General features: G+C 39.0%; 1 protein-coding gene across 2 annotated transcripts in view; it reads right to left on the reverse strand.

Moving 5' to 3' along the window:
* Window positions 1–4,043: 4,043 nt before the first annotated feature.
* Window positions 4,044–23,997, reverse strand: part of Hpse (heparanase) — a 46,319-nt gene continuing 26,365 nt past the window's right edge. Inside the window, exons 9-13 of one of the 2 annotated variants that reach the window (XM_013020254.1) lie at window positions 23,838–23,952; window positions 21,225–21,343; window positions 19,763–19,909; window positions 5,683–5,824; window positions 4,044–4,348 (exon numbers count right to left, since the gene is read on the reverse strand). In XM_013020254.1, the coding sequence (XP_012875708.1) occupies window positions 4,265–4,348; window positions 5,683–5,824; window positions 19,763–19,909; window positions 21,225–21,343; window positions 23,838–23,952 (607 nt within the window). In that variant the 3' untranslated portion in view covers window positions 4,044–4,264. Of the gene's footprint in view, window positions 4,349–5,404; window positions 5,825–19,762; window positions 19,910–21,224; window positions 21,344–23,837; window positions 23,953–23,997 lie in introns of those variants that run through there. The other variant, XM_013020255.1, reaches the window with a different exon arrangement.

Below are 23,997 nucleotides of genomic sequence, written 5' to 3' on the forward strand. Positions count from 1 at the left end.
GGAGAGAATAACCACTACCTTTCAAGGCAAACCAAATTAGCCCCCCCCCTTTGTTTAGTAAGTTTTTTATTGTGAAAATACTGTACAGAGGAGGGTTTACAGTTACATGGGCAAGATAATGAGTATATTTCTTATTAAGCATTGTTGCCTCCTCCTTTGTTTTTCCCCTACTATCCCTTCCCTCCCACCTCCACAACTACACTCCCCCCCCCCCCGTCCCTGCCTAAACTGTAAAATTCGTTTCTCTACATCTTGTACATCTCATTGTTGCAATGTTGCCTTGGTTTTTAAACTACTCTCCTTTCTCTCTCTCCTCTCCTTTGTTTGAAAAATGCAGAGAGGGAAAGAACCACTGCCAAAACGAACATGAAATAAACGGAAACAGAACAAGGCAAAGAGAAGAAAACCAAAAGGAAAAACTGAGTGCAGCCAGCAAAGGCTTCATTAGACGCACAACAAAAGACAAGCTCCATTTCTTTCTTATTGACATTAATAAGCTTGATGTGAGTCCAACATAAAAAAAAAAGTGCTTGATCTCTGCAGCTGCTATGAATTGCTTTGTTCCACTAAAGGTCATCTTTCTTGATTGGTTTCCATTCCTTTCTATGTCCAACCAATCAAGTGTTGGCTGTACAGAGGGTTCTGACTTGGTCCTGCTGATCCAGGTCATCAGTGCAGCCTCACTCTGGAACTTGCCAGCCCTCCTTATCCCAGAAATCTTTCTTAAAGCAGGACTTGTAGCAAGAGACCACAGGGGCCTAGAGCTCTTGATTAGGCCCTGTGTTTAGCACTAAGTCAGGGGCTGAGTATGCATGAGCCAAACAAATGTCACTGACAGTGTAAAATGGAAGACATTTATGCTTTTTTTGTCTGTGAAAATACCGAATCTTGAACTCAGGACCTCACACTCTCACTTGGCTCAGTAGCTATGATCAGAGGTGTTGGCCACCAGCTCTAGGCACATTAAAAAACAATCAAACAAAAATAGGATGAGCATGGTAGCATACACCTGTGGAACAAGCTACTGGAAAGGTAGAAGTAGGATTATGGTTCAAGGTGACCTGAGCAAAAACACACAAACTAAAAGCAGGACTAAGGATGTGGCTCCAATTGTAGAGCATTTGCTCTGGACTTTAATTGTATTATCAGTACATAGTGTGTTGCATCTTCTGGGCATTTGAATTTTTATGATCACTGAGTGCAGGATTTATGTAGGAAATGCTCTCAGCTTTCTCTACTTGAGTATTTGAGCATCTTTCTGTCACTCCATATTTTCCCTAAAACAGCATATAAGAAAAACACTGTCTCAGTTGATACAAGCTAGTTTTCTTTCTACTTTTCTCTCAGGCATTTACAGGATTTTTCAACCTTCACTACTTTTTTGGATTATATTTATAGGTAACTTTTCAGCCACATTACTTCCTAGAACTGGTATCAGAGTTCTTGCATTATATAATGATGTAGCACTTTCCTTAAAGCTTTCAGAATGCCCTAAGCCTAAATGGATGACCTAGACCAAATCATGTTCAGTGAGGTTAACCTAGCTCAGGGAGTTGGGTGGCGCATGTTTTCTCTGCTATGTAGAAGCTACATCTAAAATACCAGGACATAATAAATTATACAGATTGCTAGGCATTCACACACAATGAGACCAGAAGAGGATGCTTATAGGAGAGGAACAGAAAGGCACAATGCCCATGTGCATTTTGATAAATACAAACATTTATCAAAAATAATATTTATCAAAATGAACTCCAGGAAATGAAAACAATAGGTTTTTTCTTCTTTATTTTTGTTTTCTTTCCTTTTTGTTCTGTATGTTCATTTATATGCCTCTGGAGGGTCAAAGGGGCACAGAAATGGGGGGACCAAAGGTGAACAAATGCAGCAGTGGTACACACTAGAGACTATGTTGAAAATGAACTATACAACTTGTGGGTGGGGATGGGAGGGACAAACTGGGAGGGAGCAAGGGAAGGGACGACATTGTCCAAAATGAAATGTACTCATTACCTGACTTATATAACTGTAAACCCTCTGTATATCACCTTTATAATAATAGTAAAAAATGAAAAGAAAATAAGGGAAATTATATATACTCTACCAAAGTTGAGTAAAGCTGGATTTATGAATCCAAAATTTGCCTAGAAGAAACACGTCTTATTATTTCTATTCTCTCACCTTAAAACTTCTGATTGGAACTAGAGAATAAAAGTAAAGTGTTCTAATAAAAAAAAAGAACCCCTGAGCCATGGTGCCTTGTCAGAAGCATTCAAAGTAGCACAAGAAAGCTACAAAGATAGCCGGGCACCAGTGGCTCACAACTGTAATCCCAGCTACTCAGGAAGCCGAGATCTGAGAATATCAGTTCAAAGCTAGCTGGGACAGGAATGTCCATGAGACTCTTATCTCCAATAAACCACCAGAAAATCAGAAGTGGTGTTGTGGCCCTGAGCTGAATTGCTAAGGATCAGCGCCCAGGCCCAGAATTCAAGCCCCAGGACTGACAAAAAGAAAAAAAGAAAAGAAAGCTACAAAGATAGCTATTTTAATAATTGGGAGATGGTAAAATCAATAGTTTAGCCCAGCACAAACTAGATAGGAAATGCCCAGGGCTCATTCATTACATAGTATCCAGTGAGTATAACTAGAATACTAGTAAGACCTAAAGACACAACTTTCATACCTGGTCTGGGAAACTCTTTTACATGGAGATAAAGTGAATCAAAAGGGCCAAAACAAACAGTTTTGAGCAATATGATCCATTGTAGAAAATCCAAGTATTCTACAGATTAAATGCTAACATAGAGTCTCAAAGACATGACAGGTAAGTTTAAGCAAGCTTCAATGTTACTACAGGTTTTGTTGTAAGATGGGGTCTTACTGTGTGGCCTAGCTTGGCCTTGAATTCATTTGGTAGCCCAAACCTCAAATTTGAGCTCCTCCTGTCTCAGCCTTCTGAATGCTGGGTTTGCAGCCACGGAACAAAACATCCATCCAATATTATTACATTTAGTATTCATTAATATATAACTATAAGCATTCCTTTACATAAGTATGCTCTCAGTTCTTTACATCACCATCTACCACTAAAAATGCTGAAAATAACTGAAAAGATTCTTGGTAGCAGACAACACCTTCTCTGATCAAGTATCATTAATTTTTTCTGTCTGGGCACTGGTGGCACATTTCTGTAATCCTAGCTACTCAGAAGGCTGACATCCAGATAATCATGGTTTGAGGCTAGCTCAGACAGAAAGGTCTTTAAGATCCCATCTGCCAAATAACCAGCAAAAAGCCAGTGGAAGACCTGGATCAAGTGATAGAGCATTAGCCCTGAGCAAACAAGTAAAGCAAGTTGGAGACCCTACATTTTGGAGGCAAATATTTCAAATCAAAATATATCAGCCTAGCTTCAGTTTGAATGTTCTCTTCTATGTCATGAAAAAGATGTTTGACTGATTACAGTGTGCCAGACAATATGCTATGCACTGAAAACAAGTGACTTAAGATACTGTACCCATTTCTTGTAAACTTCCAAGTCAAGTGAGACTTATGGGCACATTGAAAATTGATCATAAATGCCATTGCAAATACGAAGTCCCATGTTGCAACTTTCCAACCCACGTGTATTTGGTAAACAGAATTCATTGGGGAAAGTGATAGGGATCAGGCTGAAGAGAAAGGTGGTGCCAGACTGTGAACGTAAGAATCTTAAGCAAAGTCATGGTGAGAAAGTGGAAAATTAGACCTTGAATTATTCTAAGTGGAAAATTAAAAAAATGGAGAAGACAGGACTTTGGGGCTGAATCTATATGATGAAGTAGGAAAGCGTTTGTGACTGTGGACCCCTTTTCTTCAAATACTTTGGTGTTAAGGAGGCTGAAAGGACCATTGTGGAATGTGTCAAGAAAATTGTGAAGGTACAAAAGGCAAGGCTTTTTTTAAAAATTTTCAGTGCTGAGGATCAAACCAAGAATCATAGCATGGCATGATTCTACCCCCAAGCCACAACCCCAAACTAGAAAAAGCAGGCCATCAAATCCAAGAATTGTAGACTTTATTAAAAGAATAACCATGTGATACTAAGCTTATGAAAATCACTGTTTTCAAATGTGAAAATATAAACACTACTTACATATAAAATTTAAGGGCATGTAGCATCCAAACTTGCTTCTAGCTTTCAAAATGTACTAATTTTTACTTGAGAAGGTATTTATAGGAGGCATATATAATGACAATCCTTAAAATGTGAGAGAAATAGTCATTCTTTTTGTCTCTGATGGAGCACAAAGCTGTAATGTCCAGTATGTGGACTCACTGAAACCTCCACTCCAAAGGTGGATTCCTGGAAGACAATGTAAGCATCTCACAGTCATGAGCCACATGACTTATTCCTGGCCAATAAGACTGGAGGAGACAGGAGGAGAAGTTTGTTGCGGGAACTTCTGAAGGAATTCAAGTCTCTGAAGGGGACAGAAAAATATTTCCATCTACTTCTTATGATTGCTACCATCTCTGAATGGGTGTGAAGAATAGCCCTGGTCATCAGCCCAAGAAGGATAGCTCATGCTAATAATGGCAGGTCCCAGGACAGAAAAGAATCTGCACCTCTGCTGACAGAGCCAGCAACTGGACCCTGTCCTACATGACCCTCTTGTTATGGAGGGTTGTAAATTTCCTTATTGGCTCTGAATGAATGAAGGTTTTCTGTTATTCATAGCCAAACACTTCCCAAAGTGAAAAAGACTAAAAGAATATGGTAGAGAAAAGTAAACATTAGCAGGTGGTGGGGATGTATTGGTGGTTTCTCAAATTTCCCCTCTTAGGAAACCAATTCAATATCCAGTCATTTTAAAACTTCCTTTGATGTTTACATGATCTCTTTCCTCTGCAATGTCATCACCATTTTTGACACTATCACATGTAAATTTCCATTCTCTCAGGCACTATTGCGGAAAGAAACAAGAGAAAAGCTGCCAAATCTAGACTCTATCTCCTGTTACACTGCACACAGGTGGTTCCTGTTTGACATCCAATTTTGAGGTTGTGGAAGGAAATTTTTCCCCATAGAAGTCTGTAGAGCTGGCACTTTCAGGAAATCATCAGACAATTGGCTGGTGATTTTCAAAAAATAAAAGCAAGGAAGTGCTTTTTACAGTTTGTCCTTCACTTATTTGCCTTCCGGCCATATTGAGAACATTACTGGATCTTTTTAATAGCCTTAAAAATGGTGCATGCAACATGCTATGCATAACACATGGTATTTTTTTGGGGGGGTCTGGTTGTGGGGACTGAACTCTGGGCCTGGGCACTGTCCCTCAGCTCTTCAGCTCAAGGCTAGCGCTTGAGCCACAGCCCCACTTCCGGCTTTTTTCCTTTTTGCTTATGTGGTGCTGAGGAATCGAACCCAGGGCCTCATGCATGCAAGGTAAGCATTCTACCACTGAGCCACTTTCCCAACCCCCACATGGTATTATTAATGGTGGTTATTAGCAGTGTTTATTAGAGATCAAAATACCATGCTAATGCTGCACTGTTGCAATGTTTCTGCAGCTCCTGCTAGTTGATTTGTACCAAATGTGCTTTCTTTCCTATAGCTTTATTTTGTTTCTCTCTTTACAATATGCTGGAAATACTTAATCTCTGGACTAGTGTAGGACTTCATATACAAGCAGTCACCTTGGCATTTTTTATCACAAAAAAACCATAAGAGAAAGCTGGTAAGCCTAGTGAGCTTCCTGGGCGGAGAGGTTTTTCTGTCAAAGCTGGCAGGGTTTGATCATCCACCATCTTTAGAGTTTGACCGTTGAGTTGGACAGATCTGCAAAGATGAAAAACACCCCTGGGTGAGTCAAGTACATGGACCACGACTTCTACAAAACTTGTGGAATGTTTCTTAGACCACCACCACCAACAACAACAACAAAAACCCAGAGATCATGTGTCCTGTAAAGACCAAAATATATACAATTGATATAAATATGTATTGGTGGTACTTAGGTGCGAAGTCAGGACTTCTCATGTGTCTCAAGTATCAGTTGCACTACCATTTGGCCCATGACCCTAGCCCTGTTTTTTGCTTTAGTTAATTTTTCAGATAGGGCTTAGGTTTTTGTTGGGGGGCCAGCCTTGTACCACGATTCTCCTACCAATGGCCTCCCACGCCGCTGGGATGACAGGCAAGTGCCATCGCATCCAGCTTTTCTTTAGCTGAGATTGAGTCTCACTAACTTTTTGCCTGAGACTTAGGTAATGCAAACTGAAATCCTCCCAATTTCTGCTTCCTGGAGTGGGTGGGATTTACAGACTAGAGCCAATGTGGTTGGCCAAAGCCTACACTATTTACAGAAAAAAAGCATGCACACTCCACAGGAGGCAAAATGATGTATGTATAAAAAGGGAAAAAGTGATAACTTCTGAAGTTGTAGAAATTGTACTTGATGGAAAATAATTGAAAATATTTTATAAGATAAACATATACACATATATATAATAGAAGGTAAAGTTTTTAACTCAAAATGTGAAAATTTCCACTTGCAACAAATGTCCCTAAACTGTCTAATAACCTCTTTCCCCAAAACATGTCCTCCTGGACTGGTATTGGTGAAGTGCTTTGGTAGACTGTATTCTGTTATGGTGAAACAAAAACAATTTTGTTTGACTAAACCACACAGAATAAAAACATGCCTTCTGTGTATTTAGTGTTGGAAGTAAAATTCAAAACTGAGTTAAAAAATAATAAAAAAAAAGACAAGTGTTATTTCTTGCACACATTGCTATTTAAATAAAATGAATGTGTACTCGGTGAACAAATCCAATTTAGACAAGAGTTTATGAAGAGTTTTATGAATTAAAGCTGTAATTCTACTGACAGTTGCTTCCTCAATCCTAAATTATGAGTATGGCTATCATTTTCTCAAAGCTTCTTTGTGCTATAAAAAGGTAACAGCTTTTATTGTTGAAAATTTAGATTTAATGTCAGTTACATTCATATACATATAATATATGTAAAACACTTATAACTGCCTTTCAGACAGTAAGCACTATGGAAGAACTAAGTGGCATTGTCATATTATTCATATAACTAAATACAACGAAAGGAATCTGTTAAATATTCAAACTTTTTAATATTTTGAGGTATATTTATTCCACTTTTTTCTATATGTATATACACATTCTTACTTAAACAGATACAATTATACATATTTTCTTGCAACTTGACTCTTTTGCTTTAAGATATTCTACTTATTTGTTCACATGATTTTACATTGGTCCACTGCATTATTTTAACGGATACAGAGGATTCTATGCTATGAGTATCTTAGTTTATTCATTTAATCTTCTATTGTTATGTTGTTTTCACTTAGACTTACAATGTATTTTTCAAATTGAAAGAGTTCTCAACCCATGTTCTTATTAGAGATTTGTGAAAAGGAAAGCTGATTTTTATTTAACCTCAGTTAGATGCTCAGCTCCGGGTCTGGTAACTGAAAACATCAATAACACACCCATGGTTGTGCCAAACAAGCCTGCTTTACAGCAGGACTTGGCCCACAGGTGTCAGTTCTTGTTTTATTGCTCATATCACATCAAGTTTTAGGTGGGGTATAGGAGGAAATGTCATGACCATCATCAGGAAACCACAACCCAAAATAGGTCTTGAAAACATCTCTACAGGATGGTAGTCACAAAGTGTTTTGCATGAAATTAGAAACTTTGTAAAGGCCTGAAAGCTCCAGTAATGCTTTGGGGGAGGATATTTTGTTACCTTGATTTAAAAGTAAGTCTGGCTGTGAATGAACACTGCTGTGGGTAAGGTAAGTAACATAGTAAGATTATGTATCATGTCGCTGTAAGTTTACGGAGCACACACAATACAATACATGCTGGGGATTTCATGGCAAGCTGGGCAGTGATAGTGGAGTTTTCAATGAATGCAACTGCTTGTTTGTATTTTGAAGACAGTACATGAAGATAAGGAAATAGAAGACAAATTTGGCTAACTTCAGATGAAATAAAGTGTTAAGGAATTAGCAAAGAACAGAGTTTGGCAGAATTGTGAGTACTGGACAACATTTATCTGAGGTAAATTACTGCTTTCCTATTAAAAATATTTCCTGTAAATATTCATTGAGCACTTATTACTCAGCATCTTTTTAAGCACTATACAAAGGTTGTTTAAAAACTTATTTTTAGAAGGTAGAGCTGTGGCTCAAGAGGTAGAGTGATAACTTTGAGCAACAAAGCTCAGGGATAGCATCCAGGCCATGAGTTCAAGTCTCAGGACCAGCACATACAGAAAAAATTTTAGGCCATGAGTTCAAGTCTCAGGACCAGCACACATAGAAAAAATTTTTACATGGGGCTGGGAAGTTGGCCCAGTGGTAGAGTGCTTGCCTTGCATGCCTGAGGCCCTGGGTTCGATTCCTCAGCACCACATAAGCAAAAAGTAAAAAGCCGGAAGTGGTGCTGTGGCTCAAGTGGTAGAGCCCTAGCCTTGAGCTGAAGAGCTGAGGGACAGCGCCCAGGCCCAGAGTTCAGGCCCCATGACCGGACCAAAAAAAAAATTTTTTTTTACAGTGACCATTGTTAAACTCTCTGAGGTTATTAATATGAGAAAAGTGTATAGACTGTGTAACAATCAGACTGATCTGGGATACTTTTTTGCAAAATATAGAAAGAAGAGCAAAGCTGATATGTGCTTATTGAGGAGTACTTAGGGGAATGAGACATTTTCTATAATTTCACTGAAATTATAGAAATGAAATCTATTATCAGAATAGGTTGGAGCCTGGCCAAGAACTCAAAAAGAAGAAGAATTGGGCACAGCCAACCTAGGAAGAAGATAATCCAATGGTCCTTCAAATATACAAGAGTTAGCCTGGGGACAATGAGGTGCTCACGATCATGACAATAAGGAAGTGCCATGTGCAAACGCAGAAGGGCAGGTATAGGACTACAGGGTTAGGAACGGACAGAACTAGAAAGCTCAGCAACCTCCCTGAACCTCAATCCAGTTCCCCCTAAGGGAACACGTGGATCTGGAATTGCCAATGTACCTATTTTAGCTAGAGGGACAAGGGGTATAGATCAGAGGTTGAGGTAGAGCATGTGTATAGGTTGCACAAGGATTTGATCACTAGCATTGGAAAATAAAAAGAAGCTAGAAATCCAGACATTTTAGTCATTGTCAACTGGTAAATGTTTGTAATTATTTTAAAACAAAAATTGCCACAGAGTGCACACCAACCTCCCCTGCCAAAAAAATATAAATAAATAAATTGAGGCAAATCAATTTGTTGCTAGGCATGAGGTAACATTTTTTAATCTCTGCCCTAGAGAACAGATATAAGAACAGCAAATGAAGACATGGAGAGGTGCTTGGCTCCTTGCCAGAAATTTCAGTGTCCTCAACTGAATGGCCTCGAACAGGTGGCTGGACACTTGTTAAGACACTTTGAATTCTACAACTGCCACTCATTTACTTCCCCAGAGCTTTTTTCCTTAGTGTTTTCAGACATGAATACACTAAATATATATTCATTTCAAAAAGCTTCATACCCTAAAGAGAGAAAAATGTTACTCAAAGATGCATTATTTTTACCAGTAATTTTAAAAAATCAAATAATAAGAAATAGTTAAGTAATCTACCATATTTGATAAAACATGTAGCCTATCAAAAATATTTACAAAGAGGCAGGCATGATGGCTTGTGCCTATATCCTAGCTACTTGCGAGGCTGAGATTTGAGGATTGTGGTTCTAATCCAGCCAGTCAGAAAAGTCTGTGAGACTTTTATCTCCAATGAGTTACCAAAAAGCTGCAAGTACACTAGCCTAAGCAAAAGAAGTTCAGGGACAGTGTCCTGGCCCTGAGTTAATGCCCGAGGACAATCACATACACATCACAAAAATACCTGTGAAGGTTACATAGAAAAGGAGTAGCTAAAATGTGTACATCCTTCTCCTTCCCATTAGAGGTAACATTATTGTAGTTATAATTTAAAAAATTATCTGAGCTAGGTGGGGTAGTATGTACCTATAAATGCCAGCTCTCAGAAGGCCAAAGCAGGATGGTGAGTTTGAGGCCAGACTGGGCTACATAGTACTCAATGTTAATAATGCTTGTGTGTGGAAGACAAAGCTTGGAAGAAAGCATGTTACTGTATTCTCTCACATGTCAATGTTAATAGTCACCAAAAACATCACATGTGTACCAGTTGCAAAGATGGAGGAAAATGGTGAGAATTGTATGTGTGTGTGTGTGTGCATGTGTGCTCATGCACATGCTGGTACTAAAGCTTGAACTCTGGACCTGGATGCTGTCCCTTAGCTTTTTTGCTCCATGTTGTTGCACTAACCACTTGAGTCACATCTCCAGTTCCAGGTTTGGAGATAAAAGTCTCTTGGACTTTGCAGCTCAGGGAGACTTTGCACTGTGATCCTCAGATCTCAGCCTTCTGAGTAGCTAGGATTATAGGCAGGAGCTACCAGCTCCTGACTGAATTTTGTACTCTTCATCTTTGATACTCTACAATGAGAACAATCATGAAAAGAGCTCCTTCTAACCGTAAATGTGCGCATGCTCAGTTCTGCAAGATGCCATCATTCTTTGTGCTTTTATAAGATATACTCAATAACTGGGTTTTAAAACCCAAACACAATTAGAATCACTTCAAATAACCCACCTACAAGTACATCCTGACTTTTTTCCCTCCTTACTCAAATCAATTTAAAAAACAACAACAACAACCAAAAACAACTACTTCAGAAGATAGTGGTGAAAGAATAGGGAATCACCCAGGCTCTCTCTAATCCAACAGAGATTTAGAGTCCGACCACACATTTCCCTCCAAGAGATGGACAACAACAAATATATAAACAAATAGAGAATCACAGAAATGGGAAAAATATCATAGCTTGTATACATGAGAATGGAAAACTGCAAGAGTCCTCCTCAATCCTTCCATCCTGTGTTGGCAGCACAGCTAAGCTGTGAGAATAGCCCTGCAGCTGCCTAGAGACTCTGGGACCAACCAGCAAGACTGAGCATTCACACATAGGAAACTCCCACAGTGCCAGGGCTGGCCAGTATAGGCAGCACCACAGACCAGCAACATGAGACAGTGACATCCAGACCCAGAGATCTGCCACAGTGCACTCAGTCAGCCCACAAAAAAAAAAAACATAGCTAAGCCACGAGACCAGCCTTGTGGCTGCCCAAGGCTTCGAGACCCAACCAGAGAGACTGTAGTGTTCAGTCACAGAAAGCTTCCACAGAGCCAAACTTGGACAGTGCAAACAGAGACACAGACCAGCAACGTGAGACTGCGGCATCCAGATGCAGAGAACTTACATAGTACCACCCGTCAGACCACAACTAACTCTAGGGTCAGTGAGCACCCTACTGGGACCCCTCTCTCCCCCACAGGAGACCAGCACTGGTGGTGACACACAGAGCTTTGCCTGGACCGCAACCTCCCACACTTGAAGAGGACAACAAGGCCTGAGCCCTTCCTCATCTTCCTCATCCCCCTCATCCCACCTGTGGGCTTCCAGTACTCACACCGTGTGGGTACTAGGACCCTGTGTCCTCCACACCCATGGCTATCCACAGGGGAACTTGACCTGTTTTAAGACAACAGACAAAATCCTGTGCACCTGCAGGAGCCTGCCCCTTCTGAAGCACATGCCCATCTCGGAGGGAGGAATTCAGCCTTCCCAGACCCTGACATAGTCCAGACCCACCTTGCTGGCCAGGGGATGGGCATGTGCACAAGCTCGTTCACCCAGTGTGAGCTAGCCTGGGCCATGTATGGGCTACCACCTGTTGGGTGCAAGCAGGTCAAGCCTGGGCCAGGGCCCTGACAATCATTGAACCCAAATGTGTAAATCACAAGGAAAGAGTACAAGATCCATGAACAATCAAGACAACAAACCAAATACAAAAGCCAACAACAATGCAGGAAAGGACCCCAGTGAGAATAAAGAGGAGATGAAGGACAAAAGAGCTGCCCTCCCTCACCTCCTGCGGAGTCTACCTGAGAGATTGAGTTAGACAAAGGAAGCATGCCTGCCGGAAGGGGGTGTTGGTTCAAGGCTTCCCATACACTTGGCTGCACCTTTATAGCCTCTACCTTTATTCTTACTATATTCGTTTTGGCTGTACACTCGTTGCCTTTATTCTCGTTTTGGCTATTTTTCTATTGATCTGCGAACCAAGCATGTTGTATCTTTCCAGTCCAATAGAGACGGCTTCTCTGAATAATAAAGACTAAGACCAAAGATTAAATGTGGGCAATGCTCCAATCAATCTATCATCTGATGTGACGCTGCCTCCAGAAACTCCTACAACTTCACAAGCAGTTTTGCGGCTCACGCATAGTAAATATAGAGACATAAAATTTCCGGATATGTCCAACAGACAAAATCAATAAATTAAACTAAGTTAGAAAGAGTTATCCCAGTAGTTCAGAGAGTTCTAAAAAAAAGGAACCTCTGATTATAAAAGAAAAAGAAAGATTATCCCAACAGTTATGATTAAGTTTAGTCCAATTTACATTATAGGGAATAGATAGGTGGTTTCACACAAAATATAAAGTTAGTAACATCATACTTCCTGAACCAACCGATGAACCATTTCCTTATACAGGAGCTTATAAAGATGAAAATAGTTGGATAAAAATAAAAATAAAAAGAGTACAATATAAGTACAGCCCTGTCTTAGGTTTGTTAATTATTAAACATAAAAAGGCTGAATAGATGACGCATTCTATTAAACAATATGCTAGACTTGTTTCACACCACTAAGCTTAAACAGTTGGTGGGATAGTCATCAATTTTCATGTAATTCATCAATGCTTTGCCTTTTAAAAAATTGATTACGTGCTTAAATAAACAAAGAATCTATGTCACAATCATACACTGTATAAAAATGTTAATTCTCCTCAATAAAGATACACTCAGATGCAACTCTGGGCCTTGAACTCTGGGCCTGGGCGCTGTCCCTCAGCTCTTCAGCTCAAGGCAAGCGCTCTACCACTTGAGCTACAGCGCCACTTCCAGTTTTCTGGTGGTTTATTGGAGATAGGAGTCTCATGGTCTCTCCTGCCCGGGCTGGCTTTTGAACCGCGATCCTCAGATCTTAGCCTCCTGAGTAGCTAGGATTACAGGCGTGAGCCACCAGCTCACAGCTCAGATGCAACTCTTTTGAGTCTGTGTCTGTTTGTCACTTCGCCGACTCTTTGCCCACCTATCCCGAGATCCTTGTCCCATCGATCCCAGTGCTCCGGCCAATCTGGTCTGTCGCAAAGAACCATTAAAGAAATGACAGAATTAGCAAGTAAAATAAAAGGGGAGATTCAAAAACAATTTCAAGAGTACAAAGAAGAAATGGCAAAGAATATCCAGGACTCCCCAAAAATATGGAGATAAAAATAGAAACAGTATAACTCTCATTAAATGATAAAATTAACACTATTAGAACTGATCTTGGAGCATAAAAGGTTCAATTTCTACATTGCAAACCACAATGGAACACCTCGGAAACAGAATAAGTGAAGTGAAGTGAAGAATATCAAGAGTCAAGGATAAAACAGAGGAGCTAGAACTAAAAGTCAAAGGTATGAAACAAACACTCAGAACCTATCAAAGAGAAATCCAGGAATCAGCAGACTCAACAGAGAGATCAAATTTAGTTAGGATTGATGAAGGGGAAGAATCCAATATTAAAGGCATCGAAACCTATTCAGTAAGATAATAACAGAGCACTTCCCCAATATTAAGAAAGAAAATCTCACCCACCTGACAGAAGCATACAGAACCCCCAGTAGACAGGATCCAAAAAGAAACATAGTAAAAACATTATGCCTGAAAAGCAAGGACTTGATTTAAAATGCAGCAAAATCAAAGAAGGAGCTATATTACAATGGAAAAAAAAATCAAAATCACTGCAGATCTCTCCACACAAACTCTCAAAGGAAGGAGATCCTGGAATGGTTCAGTCCAAGCCCTGAAGATCAACAACTGCTGACCAAAACTGGTGTACCCAATGAAGCTATCATTTATTTACATTTGATGGTGAAACTATGACAAAAAGTAAAGAAACTCATGTACACTAAACAAACGTTTCAAAGGAATATATACAGTAAAGTATACAATCTGACAAAAGCAATAAAAATCAAGGACACACATTAGACAAAAGTCACTAGAAGACCAATTTAGTAAGCATAGGAAGAGAAAGTAGCAAAGCACAGGAAATAAAGAAAATGGCAGCCGGGTGCCAGCAGCTCACATCTGTAATCCTAGCTACTCCGGAGGCTGAGATCTGAGGATGGCAGTTCAAAGCCAACACAGGCAGTAAAGTCCATGAGACTCTTATCTCCAATAAAAACCACTAGATAACCAGAAGTGGTGCGGTGGCTCAACTGGTAGAGCATTTGCCTTGAGCTGAAGAGCACAGGGACAGCGCCCAAGCCAAGAATTCAAGCCCCATGACCAACCAAAAAAAAAATTAAAAAAAAGGAAAAGAAAATGTCAGGAAACATGACACATCACTCTACAATAATTCTAAACATTAACAGACTCAATTCCCCAATCAAAAGGAAAAGAACAGCAGACCGGATCATAAAACAAGATCTGTCCATTTGTTGTCTCCAGAGACCCATCTCACAGCCAAAGAAGAAAACAAACTCCAAATAAAGGGATGGAAAATGAGCTAACATATAAATGTATCCTGCAAGAAGGCAGAAGTAATCATATTGATATCTGATAAAATAAACTTTTCATTAAAATCAGTACAAAGATACAAGGAAAGTTATTACATAGTAACAAAGGAAGTGATTCACTAAGAGGAAATCACAGTGGTCAATATCTATTCACCAAATAATGAAGCACCTAAATGTGTTAAACAAATACTTTTGGACTTACAGAACAAGATAGACCCAAACGCAATCATAATGGGAGATTTTAATACTCTTCTCTCACCAAAGGAGGACAGGTCAACCAAACAAAAGATGAGCAAAGAAGCCTCTGAACTAAATGACACCATAACCCAACTGGACATAACAGACACCTACAGAGTATTCCACCCAACAACCACCCAATTCACATTCTTCTCAGCAGCCCATGGAACATTCTCCAAATTAGATTGTATCATAGTTCACACAAAGAATGTAAGCAGATACAAGAGGATTGGCATCATTCCTTGCATCCTATCTGACCACGTGGAATCAAACTAGCTCTCAACAACAAAACATACTGTAGAAATTACTCAAACACATGGAGGCTGAATACACATTTCTGAATAAAACACACATCACAGAAGAAACTAAGAAAGAAATTAGAAAATTTTTACAATTTAATGAACGTACATCACAAGAAAACCTCTGGGATAAAGCAAAAAGAGTGCTGAGAGAAAGTTTATAGCTCTAAGCAGACACATAAAGAAAACAATAACAGGAAGTGGTGCTGTGGCTCAAGCGGTAGAGCACTCACCTTGAGCTGAAGAGCTGAGGGACAACACCCAAGCCCAGAGTACAAGCCCCACAACCGACAAAAAAAACAAACAAACAAAAAACCAGTAACAGCTCAAGTAAATAACCTCATAATGCAATTAAAACTGCCAAAAATACAAGAGCAAATCAAATCTAAAACTACTAGATGAAGAGAGATAGCAAAGATTAGGGCAGAAATCAACAAAATAGAAACTAAAAAAACTATACATAAAATCACTGAAACAAAAAAAATGTTTTTTTGAAAAATTAATAAAATTGGCAGAGCACTTGTGAGGTTAATAAAAAAAAACGAAGACTGGAAATTCAAATCAATAAGATCATAGATGCCACAGGAAACATTAACAAACATCCAAGAAATTCAAATGATTATAAAGGACTATTTTCAAAACCTATACTCACAAAAGAAGGAAAAACTAGCAGAAATGGATGAATATTTAGAAACATACAAACTACCTAAACTGAACCAAGAAAATACAAACCAGCCAAATGACCCACTAACACACAAGCTAGAAGAAGGAATTGGAAGTCTTCCAATAAGGAAAGGTCCAGGCCAGATGGATTCACCCCTAAATTCCAGAAGACTTTTAAAGATGAACTAATACTAATACTCCTCAAGCTTTTCCATGAAATAGAAGAGGGAGAAATTCCAAACTCATTCTGTGAAATCAATATCACATCTGTTCCAAAACCAGGTAAGAATCCAACAAAAAACTGCAGACCAATTTCTCTGATGAACATAGATGCAAGGCACTTCAGTAAAATATTAGCTGACAGAATCCAAAACAAATAAAAAAATCATACATTATGAATAAGTAGGCTTCATTCCCTCAGATGCAAGGCTGGTTTAACATATGCATTTGCATTCACCACATCAACAAAGCCAAGAACAAGAACCATATGATCATCTCAATAGATGCAGAAAAAGCCTTTGACAAAATACAACATCCATATTAAGTTTTGGAGAACTAGAAATAGAGGGAACATTACTAAAAACAATAAAGTTTATATGTGACAGACCGACAGTCCAATACTAAATGGGGAAAAACTAAAACTAATTCCCCTAATATCAGGAAAAAGGGAAGGATGTCCACTCTCTCCACTCCTTTTCAATACAGTTCTGGAATTATTAGCCAGAGTAATAAGGCAAGAAGAGGACACAAAAGGGATTCACATAGGGAAAGAAGAAATTAAACTATCCCTATTTGCAAATGACATGATCTTATACATCAAAGATAAAAAAAACTCCACCCCCAAACTCCTAGAGTTGATCTACCACTTCAGTAAAGTAGCAGGATATAAAATTAACCCATGAAAAGCAGTATCCTTTCTGTATGCCAACCATGCACAAGCAAAAAGGGAAATCAAATATAAAAACAAAACAAAAACTATGAATTAACCTAACCAAAGATGTGAAAGATCTTTGTAGAGAAACCTATTAAAATCTAAGGAAATAAATCAAAGAGGACACCAGGAAATAGAAATATCTTCCATGTTCATGGATAGGTAGAATCAATATTGTGAAAATAGTCATAGTGCAAAAGCGATATACAAATTCAATGCAACCCCCATCAAAATCCCAATGACATTCTTTACTGAGATAGAGAAACAATCTACAAATTCATATGAAATAACAAAAGACCTAGAATAGCCACAGCAATTCTAGGCAAAAGAAGCAATGTGGATGGTATCACAATGCTAGATTTCAAACTCTACTACAGAGCCATAATTACAAAAACAGTTTGGTATTGACTCAAAAATAGACCCAAAGACCAATGGAACAGATTAGAAGACTCAGAAATAAAAACACATACTTAAAATCATCTGATATTTGACAAAGGAGCCAAAGACATAATTATATAAAAAAAGTCTCTTCAATTAATGGTATTGGGAAAACTGGGCAGCTATATGCAGAAAACTAAAAGTGGATCCCTGCTTATCACCTTGCACTAACATGAATTCAAAGTAGATCAAAGACCTCAATGTCAGACCTGAAACTCTGAAACTACTGCAAGAGAGAGTAGGAGAAACATTAGAACTTATAGGTATAGAAGGGAACTTCCTAAATAGGGTCCAGGGGCACAGCAGATAGAAGAGAAACTCAACAAGTGGGACTACATTAAAATAAAAAGTTTCTGCATAGCTGAGGACATAGCTTCCAAACTAGGAAGACAGCCAACTAATTGGGGAAAGGTCTTTACCAACAATACATCAGACAAAGGCCACTACCTACTATATACAAGGAGCTCAAGAAACTAAACCCTTCCAAACTTAATACACCAATTGTTAAATGGGCAAGGGAGCTAAGAAGAGACTTCTCAGAAGTAAGAATGACAAAGCGTCACATAAAGAAATGCTCATCATCCCTGGCCATAAAGGAAGTGCAAATCAAAACAACCCTGAGATACCATCTTACCCCACTTAGGTTGACTATTCTGAATTAGGACAACAACAAATGTGCACTGCTGGTTAAGAATGTAAACCACTCTGGAGGTTCCTCAAAACTAAACATAGACCCTCCCTACGACTCAGTCATACCAGTCCTTGACATCTACCCTGAGCATCATGAGCCAGGATATAATAAGGACACCTGCATGTCCATGTTAATTGACGCACTATAGGTAAGATATGGAAACAACCCAGGTGCCCCACAATAGATGAATGGATCGAAAAAATGTGGTACCTATATACAATGGAATTCTATACATCCACTAGAAAGAATAAAATAATGTCATTTGCAGGGATATGGATAGAACTAGAACTAATCACATTAAGTGATTTGATCAGAGACAAATATGGAAGTTAGATCTAAAATGCACTGGGATATAATAAATGACACAAGATTCTAGATTCTCACATACAAGTCTTAGGAGAGAATCACAAAGATGCAATACCCAAGTGCCTCTTCATATGTATATAGAATAGTATGCATTCTGAAATGAACTCCAAAGATGGAAACAAAGGACTTTTTTTCTTCATTTGTTTTTTCTTTTTCTGATGACTGTATTCTTTACCTGATATTCACGTGCATATCTGTGGGAGAGTGGGGGTAGGGCACAGAATCCGAGGACAAAGGGTGAAGAAGTGCAGCAGAGGAGCACACTGGACATTGATGAAAGTGAACTATGCAACTCGTGGGTGGAGATGAGAAGGAGGGAATGGGAAAGAATGAAGGAATAGCTGACACTCTGTGAAAGAAATGTACTTATTTACCTGATGAATGTAAATGTTACTCCATTGTATTTCACCACTAATGCAACAGTAAAACAAACAAACAACAACAACAAAAAAAACAATATGACTCAAGACAGGCACCAGTGGCTCACGCCTATAATCCTAGCTACTCAGGAGGCTGAGATCTGAGGATCACAGTTCAAAGCCAGCCTGAGAAGGAAAATCCATGAGACTCTGATCTCCAAATAACCACCAGAAAACCAGAAGTGGTGCTGTGGCTTAAGTGGTAGAAGAGCTCAGGAACAATACCCAAGCCCAGAGTTCAAGCTCCACGCCCAACAACAACAACAAAAAAATATGACTTCAGTTACTGTAAGAGACTCACACCTAGCTTACCTCCAAAGGTATTGTATTGCCATGCCCTTATGAGCAATTACGTATGATGATGCTTTGATTTGGTGCCTGTATTACTAAGAACTATTGTCTTTTCCAAGAAAAATCATCTAAATGTAAGTGGACTCTGTTCTATAAGTTATTTTATTTTTTATTTTTATTTTTTGGGTCCAGTTGTGGGGCCTGAACTCTGGGCCTGGGCACTGTCCCTCAGCTCTTCAGCTCAAGGCTAGCGCTCTACCACTTGAGCACAGCGCCACTTCCGGCTTTTTTTTTTTTGCTTATGTGGTGCTGAGGAATCAAACCCAGGGCCTCATGCATACAAGGCAAGCGCGCTACCACTGAGCCACCTTCCCAGCCCCTATAAGTTATTTTAAAAAGTAGGATTTCTTTTAAGATAATGGACAGACTGTGCTTTGGACTCTCAGCTTGTTATATTTGAATTAAAAAGTATGTATAAATACATTTCCTGGGTGTTAAATTGATTAGAACTTGAAATAGTTGCTTTTTTGTTTGTGGGTTGTTGTTTCTTTGCCTCCCTTTTTGAAAAGGTCTCTATCATAAAAACACCAATAAATCTATAGGACATTTAAAATGCACATCCGTGTGCACATGCACACACTCACACACACACACACACACACACACACACACACACACGTGCTAATGCAAAAGACTCACTTGGAAAGCAATCCGTCAGGTCCTGAAGGTTTGAAAAGGTACTTATCCACTTGTTTGTTAAATAACTGATCTGGTAGCTGCAAGCGCTTGGTGACATTGTAGAGATTTAGGGCATAGAGAGTTAAATCTCCTTCTCGATACCTTGGGCTACAAGAAAAAAGATTAATTAAATCAAACTGTTTCTGCAGTTAGAGAAATGAAGTGCTTGAAGGTGAGTGCAGTCATAGATATTAAGTGTTGATATCCATAATAATAATAATAATAATAATAGGTCCTATTAATACCTTTCTTTTAAAATATTCAGCACTCCTATTTTGAAAACAATAGAAAGCTGCTCTTCATACCATCAGAGCCAGAGCTCTGAGCTCTTTGCTGTTTTTCCAGGCAGAGTTCCTAGAAGCCAGCTAGACCATCTATTTTTAAGTTTAAGAAGTCTTAACGGTAAAAAGTAAAATTTGTGGACTGAGGAAAATTCAAGTTATAAATCATGAAGCAGGAGCTATTGTTACTCTCATAAAAAGACTGAAACAACAACAACAATATATACTGACACATTTCAGAATTTATCCATTCAAAACAGTCTCCTACCCTTGGGTGGGGGTCTCTATTAAGAATTTTCAGGCCCCAGAATGCTAGGTGGCTTTTTAGGTAGGAATAGTATTTTAGTGTCACCCTATCAGGAATGACAAATTCAAACTAAGAAGGAGAGAAACTCCATGAAGTATAAGAAGTTGTTCTGGTACCTAAAGCCAAAGGGCAGAGCTGCAAAATGCTGGTCTCTCCATTCTAAAAACTAGAATGCTCTGATTTTTTTCTTTTCCCTTAATAAATTTATCACATATGATACAAGGAGATAAAAATAGTCTTATAAGGGCTGGGAAGGTGGCTAAGAGGTAGAGAGCATGCATGAGGCCCTGGTTTCCATTCCTCAGCACCACATAAGCAGAAAAAGCTGGAAGTGGTGCTGTGACTCAAGTGGTAGAGTGCTAGCCTTGAGCTGAAGAGCTTAGGGACAACGCCCAGACCCAGAGTTCAGGCCCCATGACCGACCCCCCCAAAAAAAGTCTCATATCATTGTTTATTCATAGTAACTCATTCATTTTTACATTTACTCACAGTCCTTTGATGAATTAACTATTCAAATATAGCTGTTTCTGTCATGTGGTAACCCATCTTATTTACTAAAACTCAGGATATATTCCTATCCTTGATTATGACAACTACGACACTATATAAACATTTTGTTGGACTGCAAATGCCATTATTTAAGCAGTGTTTTTTGAAGTTAGATTCTGATATTATATTATAATAAATATGAAATGAATACAAAAGAAAATGAACAATGCCTCTGCTGAGGCCCAGTGTATAGACAGACAGCAGCAAGGTGTCATGCCATTCAGATAGGTCGCCATGCGCTTCCAGATCAAAGCTGGCTGGCTGGCCAGGGTGCCCCGGTACTCACTGGTTGGTATTTGTGCAGTGAAGGTACACTCGTAGTTTGCTCTTGTCTTTGCCTTTCACACTTGCCATGAATACCTTGGTGCCCACCAGTTGCTTGAACAGAAGAGACAGCCAATAATCCTATTGTGGTAGTTGAGAAGGGGAGGGAAAAACAGGTCTTTACTTATTCCTTATTATTTTATAAACACACCTAGTAAATAATGGCTATACAAATAGTGTGACTGTTACTTGTAGGGGAATTAAATTGCTTTATGCATGTGATCTTCATGAATCTGAGGGAAGTATCTTGTTTGCTGCTTTTTATGCCCAGAGGACCCTTTTTCTGTGATTCAGAGGGCCCTAGCCACTAGAGGGTAGATTTTAAGATCCAGCCACTGCTCAGAGGGTTTAAATATGCTCAGTGTTCTTTAATCCAAGGATTCAAAGCAAAACTTAAAGCAGAACTTTTAAGACACATGCACTTACCCCCACACACAAAGACAACTTTTTGAAATTAAATTTCTACCTAAGAAACAACTTCCTTATAGTTTTCTCAAAGTAATGAATGAGGTGACCCTCATCACTAGCTATCAAGATCAAAAAAAGAAGACTGAGGGGTAGAGCTTAAGGATAGCAGGGACAGAATAATGGAGAGAGGAAGGGTGGGCAAATATAGTCATAATAAATGTACATATATGAAAATGGAGCCAGGTAACTTGAGAAGGCTGGGTAGGACTGGCATAGAGGGAGAGAAGAATAATGGAAGAGGTGGCACTGACCAAGATGAACTTGACATTTTGAACTGAAAACAAAAAATCAAAAACTGAGACAAAAATGCACCATGTGTTTTGATAGAACACAGTGTGTATCATCTGTGAAAAATTATTGACAACCCCCCCCAAATTTCTAACTACTAGTCACAAGAAACACAATGGATAGAGGATCCTGACAAATGATACAGTAGGAATAAATCTAGCAAATTCTAGACAATGGGAAACAACATGGAAAAATACCTGTTTTTATAAATGAATAAAGGGAGATGAATTTTAAAGTGAGCATACTTAGGAAACAGATCAAATTCTAATTTGAATGATCAACTATAATGGTATTTCAAACAATAAGGAAATGAAAAACATTGACTATACTCAAGTGATTTCTTTAAGATTTATTGTTTGAACAGATATCTTCAAGTACTCTTTAGACTATAAGCTCATACTTCTTAGGGCTCCATCTATACCTTAAATTTTTAGACTTATGTATCTTTCAGGTGGCATTTTGAGTAAAAAGCTTATTACCAAAGGTAGGAGATGGAGAAGATATGAGATTTGCTTCATAAATACTTTTAATATTATTGACAAAATAGTCCATTCTTATGGTGATTAAAAAAATCATAGATGAGGGCTGGGAAGGTGGCTCAGTGGTAGAGTGCTTGCCTCACATGCATGAGGCCCTGGGTTTGATTCCTCAGCACCACATAAGCAGAAAAAGCTGGAAGTGGCGCTGTGGCTCAAGTAGTAGAGGGCTAGCCTTGAGCTGAAGAGTTGAGGGACAGTGTTCAGACCCAGAGTTCAGGCCCCATGACCGACAAAAAAACAAAACAAAACAAAAACACCACCAACAACAACAAAGAAAAAGCTTAGATGATACTGGCTTGTTGTAAAGTTAAATAAATGATCATTTCCTAACTAGTGTTGTGGCATATGCCTACTTCAGAACTCAAGAAGGAGGTATGAGACCTGAGAGTTCAAAGCCAGCCTGACTGCTGGTTGTAGATCAAGCTGGATTACATAGTGAGATTTTGTTACAAAAAAAAATAATAAAACAGAAAATTCCAGACCAGCCTGGGCTACACAGTGAGATTTTATTGCGAAAAATAAAAAAACAAAAAACATTACAGTTTCATGATATAAAATGTTTGAAGCTTTAGATATAACAGCAGCAACTTTAGCTTTTGTATTTTAGACAAGGTCTTGCTATGTACCCCAGACTGGCCTCAAAACGTGCTACTTTGTCTAAATGAGCCATAAACTCTATCCTGATTCATTCCCCAAGTGTTGTAACTATAGGCATGCACCACTGCACCCAAGTGCCATTTTAATTCAGATTTTCTTTGTAGAACATTTTGTTATCTTGTAAAATGAGTCACAAAATTTCAAATTATCCCTTTTAAAAAAATTTACACCATGCTCCAAATGGACTATATATCGTGTGTGTGTGTGTGTGTGTGTGTGTGTGTTTTGGTCCCGGGGTAGCCTGGGTGCTGTTCCTGAGATTGTTTTGCTCAAGGCTAGTTACTAGAACCACATTTTCACTTCTAGCTTTCTGGTGGTTTATTTGAGATAAGAGTCTCATGGACATTACTGCCTGGGCTGGCTTTGAACTGTGATCCTCAGATCTCAGGCTCCTAAGTAGCTAGGATTACAGGTGTGAGCTACCAGTGCCTGGCTCAAATGGGCTATATTATGAAGGTTATCCCTGGCTATTTTTTTTCTCTTAAAATACAAAAATGCTGATCTCTAAGGGCCCTTTTGACTTCCAAGATTGAGCTCTCTATAGGGAGGTATGACCTACTTGTAGGAGGGGTCCTAACTTCCTTTCAGCTAGTCACAGAAACAGAAAAAGAATGGTCACTTACAGGTAGTGGTTTGAAGTTTTCATCCACCAAGTGGTAGTTCCCAGCTCCAAAGAGCACCTGCCTCATCACCACCTCTATGCCCATTTGGCCTGACAGGCCCAATTTATCCAGCCACCTGTGACACAATGACACCAGTTGTTCAGATTTGAAAGCAACAGTC

Source organism: Dipodomys ordii, unplaced genomic scaffold, assembly GCF_000151885.1.
Source record: "Dipodomys ordii isolate 6190 unplaced genomic scaffold, Dord_2.0 Scaffold49, whole genome shotgun sequence".
Classification (NCBI taxonomy): Eukaryota; Metazoa; Chordata; class Mammalia; order Rodentia; family Heteromyidae; genus Dipodomys; species Dipodomys ordii.